The 4,979-nt window shown below is 42.3% G+C and overlaps 1 protein-coding gene across 2 annotated transcripts in view; it reads left to right on the top strand.

Annotated features, from left to right (window-relative positions):
* The window catches only part of svila (supervillin a), a 56,156-nt gene that overhangs the window by 14,709 nt on the left and 36,468 nt on the right, over positions 1–4,979 (top strand). For both annotated transcript variants that reach the window (XM_024279579.2, XM_024279580.2), the window contains exons 7-8: positions 1,957–2,802; positions 4,797–4,831. In XM_024279579.2, coding sequence (XP_024135347.1) covers positions 1,957–2,802; positions 4,797–4,831 — 881 coding nt within the window. The remainder of the gene's footprint in view (positions 1–1,956; positions 2,803–4,796; positions 4,832–4,979) is intronic.

The following is a 4,979-nucleotide window of genomic DNA, read 5'->3' as shown; positions in this document are numbered from 1 at the left end:
ACTGAAATTGTAGGTTTGAAAAACACTTTTAATTTTGTTAGTAAAACTTTTTAAAAAGTTATTGAATTCTCTTCTTTTCTTTTTAAATTCCTTTGTTAAATTGGCAAAGTAAATTTATTTGTATAGCCCAAATAAAATATTAGGTAATTTTGCTTACAAAAAATAAATGAAAAAGCACATAGACAAAAATCATAGTGGCTGACTAGCATAAATGATTTAATATTAAAACTTTGTTTCTGAGTATTTCTTCATTTAAATTGTGCTATATAAGGGGCAGATGAAAACCAGCTGGTTGAAAAAGTTTGGATTTGTGACGCAGCCAAAAGTCTCCTTTCTCCGCTACAGTTCTGAAGCATCCATTTGCAGACAAATAGATCCATTAACATCTACATTTGCCTCATCTGAGTTGAAATCTGTCTCTTAACTATGGTGTTGGATATGCTAATGTTAGCTTGGGCTTGTGAGGTGCTACATGCTAATCGAAGTAGATGTAAACATGCTGGGAAATTTACAAGGGTAATTTCCCCATCAACAGTCACAAACCAGAATCAAATGTCTAATGAGCTCCAGCTGTGCTGCAGAAAATATGTCTTAAAAATGGCACAGGCTTTTTGATTTTGGCATGAAACAGCACAATCAAAATTAAAAGACCATTGCAAACTATTTTATAGTAGAAAAAAAATAGCTGGAGTGGGACCCCTGAGGAACCCCACAGATCAAGGTAATTTCATTTGACAATTATTCGGGTTTTCTGCAAAGAAGAGGCTGCAGCAAGTCTGAGTATCTGTGTGCAAAAAAAAGGACTCAAGTGGGACAGTGAGGTTACAAGGAGCAGAGATGAAGAAGTTGGAAGACACAGAGTAATTAAGCCAAAATAATGTTGGCAAGAAAAAATGGTTACGGGTAAAAGATTGAAGGCAAGATATTTATCTGGTATCTGCCAGATGTAGAACAACTTGTTCAAATGGTTCAAGTGCTTCTTGGAGAGATAATTTTAAAATAGAGTTTTCTTCTCTTTTTCTAAAAAAAAAATAAGTTTTTGTTTAAGACCTATTTCATCTACTTCTTTTTATAAAGAGTATCAGTTGTGGTCAGAAACAGCGGAGAGATTGCGCTCAGTTTGAGAAACTAATTAAAGTATAACAGACAGAATAAAGAATAAAAGTCTTAGAAGTAACCTAATGCATGTAACACTGAATTTCAGAGCTTTTAGACTTTTTCCCATCAAGTAACAACAGATTTCTTGTTCACAGTTCATTCTGTATGGCTCCCCTTCAGAAATATGATCGGTTTTTCTTGGACATCCCTTTCCTTACTTTGATGTCGCTCCATATAATCATGGAGTCTAGTGTGTTCTTACAAGCAGGAGTTAAGATAAGAGACTCCCCCCCCGTGTTTTGTTTCTCATTGGGTTTTCATTGGTGCAGCACAAGACCCAAACTTAGCACTGATTGGTTTCTCCAGACCGATTCAGAAGGCGATACCCACTCCCTCATCAACTGGCCATCAAGGTACCAGCAGAGGGCAGTTGTGTGCCACCTAATGTGTCCCCATTCAGCCAAACTAAACCCATACTCCACCCCACATGGGCAGGGATTCTGCCGTCATAGAACTGCCCCTTGGTTCTACTGATGATGTTCTTCCTAGTTTTTGGGGCCTTTTGCTGACCTAAAACATCCCTAAGAATCTCTGACTTGATTATCAAATGTGCACCTTCATCTGTCCTGCACCTGTTGCTGTGTTGACTTTGCCATGAAAATCATGTTATAGAAGGTTAATAGTTATCTGATCTAACCAATCATTGGATGTTTGACTGACTGATCCCTTTGCTGCATTTTGTGAATAATCCTTTCTTCACTGAACTCATCTTTCCAAATAAAAACAAGTCAACATCTAAGGTCTGTTTTTTTATTCTATAGTACTCTATATGTTAACCCGTCTTTTGTCTCCCTGAAGAATAAAAGTTAGGGAGAGGCTCACAAGAGAGGATGGACATCGAAAAAATCTGGACCCGTCAAATGTGATGGAAGCCCCGGTGTACCGCAGACAGCTCCAGCCTCCCCAGACGTCTGTGCGCCTCCACAGAGACCCGCCCGGTCCCCAGCAGGCCTACACCCACTTCCATCACCAGCAACACGCTTCTCTGAGCTCAACTGCCCACCATGGAGGTCAAGATGTTGGCGGTTACCCTAGTTACTTGTCCATGACATCCGATCCTGGATCTAGAGTTGTGCGGCAACAAGTTCAGGAGGACGAGACTGGGGAGTTTGAGGATGACAAAACAGAGGGTCTTCTGAGGAGTAGAAAAGCAGTCCTGCCTTCAGAGATTCGCCGCAGGGAGAGGAGCACAGAGGATCCATATAGAGGGAAAGAGGAGGAGGGCATGGGGAGGCCCAGGGTGCAAAATCTGGCAAAAGAAACTGCTGCAGAGGAAGGCTCAAGAGGCAAATCCAGGAGGGAGGAAGCGAAGACTATTTCCCATCTCATAGCAGCAGAAGGCCAACCTAGAGAGAGAGAAGGCCTCATTTATATCCACAGAGGACAAACAGCCACCCATGTTCAACCCAGAGCCCCCCACGCAGAATATGGGAAGCCTCCCTCCAGGACAGTCATGAGAAGCTCCATCTCAGATGCTGCAGATCCACAGGGGTCGGCAAGGAGCAGTGCACGGGACACTGGAGAGGTCATGGAGGGGGCCTTTTCCGGAGAGAGTCAGCAGGACAGCCGGGTGTCCGTTGCTCAGCTCAGGAGTTCCTATTTGGAGAGCGCCACGACTCCCCCAAGCCGACGCAAAAACGAGCTGTAGGTGAAAATGATGCGATCTGCACCGCTGCTGCTTGCTGGCTGTGGGGCTTAAGACATCTGCTGCTGAGACTAACGGCTACTAAACCCGTCAAGCTAACTGCATGGGTACTTTGCTGCAGAGTGTCTAATCCTAATAAACACTCACGCATTAACTCTGGAGCTTCAACAGCTGACGCACTCAGCTTCACTTGACCTGTTGGGTCCATCAAATGTGTTCCTTTACTTTAGCTTCTGGCAAACCTGGCCTTATTCACATGCTTTGTGTCATGACGGGACTGTTCCATGCTTCAGCTTTAAGCAGCTGCTTTTCTGCAACCTTTCCATCTACATCTCCTTCACCGCCATTCTCTGTTTTCTCTTCATTGGGTTTTCTGTCCGTTGGTCTCTCTTCCTCATTCCCAGTGACTTTAAGGAGGACAAGGAATCGATGGGTTTCCAAGCACCATGGAGAAATGAGAGAGAAAGAGGCCACAAGCCTCTACAGTTTATTAGTCATGAGAAGAGTAGAAAGACCTCAGAGAGGTTCAGGACCCAGCCCGTCACTTCAGCTGAACACCAGGAGACACATAGGTACTGCATGGGTTATACAGAGGAACGCTGGACGATGGTCACAATCATCTGAATGAAATCCTAATCATTCTTGATGTGGTCAGTCTTGTGCTACGTTCACACCGGATGTGTGACGTTCTTGAATGCACTTTTAGGTGTTCACACTGGACTGATACTAGCGTATGTCCACCCCCTACAGTTGGAAGAAGCTTGGTGCAAAATGTCGAAATGGTTCAAATCTTTCTTGCTCCAGGCTTTTTCTTTCTCAGCTTCATTCCCATATATGAAAGACAATTATTATTTTTTCCTCTATCAACTTTCAAACGGTTGGCAATTCTGTGAATGAAAAGGAATGCCATCCATTCCAAATCACTCACTGATTGGTCAAAGCTCAACGGGTTTAGCTGTCATTGTGCATCCAGTGGATGCATATTTTGTACATAGAGCCCAAAAATGATCATAGAATAGGGACTTGCACAGGGACTTGAATAGCGACTTGATAGAATTGCATATACTTGCAGAGACACTTGCATAGCGACTTGAACAGGGACTTGCATAGCGACTTGAATAGCCACTTGCATAGAGACTTGCACAGGGACTTGCACAAGGACTTGAATAGGGACTTGCATAGCCACTTGCACAGGGATTTGCACAGGGACTTAAATTGAGACTTGAATAGAAACTCTGATAGGGACTTGAATAAAGACTTGCACAGAAACCTGAATAGAGACTTGAATAGTAACTTGCATAGAGACTTGCATGGACACTTGCATAGCGACTTGCGTAGTGGATTGAATAGCCACTTGCACAGAGACTTGCACACGAACTTGAATCAAGACTTGCGTACAGACTTAAACGGGGACTGCATAGCGACTTGCATAGACATTCGCATAGAAATTGAAGTAGTTTTGGAACACAGAAGCCAGAAATACACGTTTGCAGAGAATTTTCATTGAAAGTCCATTGAACGGCCGTTGTCAAAGGTGGTGTGAACGTAGCTTTAGTTTTTTTTTTCTTAATTTGACTAATTCATAACAAAATGTTGCTGCACAATCAGTGACTGTGCGTTTTGTGCACCAGCTTATACGTGATCAAACTCGCCCTCCCCCACACTCCCTGATCCTAACATGATCAAAAGAGGAGGCTTACCGCGTCCAAAGGTCTGGTTGGGTTTTGGCTCTGGTCATTACATGTGAGAACCGTGTATTGAATTGGTCTTTGTTACTAATTATGCTCAAAATCTAACAATAATCTGTAACAACCTCTAATTCTCCATTCAGGTTTGCCTCACTGCTTTTCATTTCTCCTAACATTTACAGCGTGTTGTCTATTCACCCTGCCTGCCGCCAGCTGCACTCTTTTTGTTCTCTGTTGTTAATTTTCTGCTTCTAAATTGTTTTCAATATTTTATTTATTTTTTGTTTGTTTTTCATTTTTTTAAGGTCTTGTGTGAGTTCAGACTTGGCGTCATCAGAGGGTAAGTAGCTTTTGCATTTAGCTTTAATTTGTTTTAGTGTGTGTGTGTTTTTAGCTCTCTTTGAGTTACGCTTTTTATTTTGACTTGTAACTTTTAATGTTCCAATGTGTACTTTTGGGCATATAATACATCAAATGAATCAAATGAA

The sequence above is a fragment of the Oryzias melastigma genome, linkage group LG20 (genome assembly GCF_002922805.2).
Source record: "Oryzias melastigma strain HK-1 linkage group LG20, ASM292280v2, whole genome shotgun sequence".
Lineage (NCBI taxonomy): Eukaryota > Metazoa > Chordata > Actinopteri > Beloniformes > Adrianichthyidae > Oryzias > Oryzias melastigma.
Note: the sequence above shows the minus strand (reverse complement) of the source record. Positions and strands in the feature narration are given on the sequence as shown.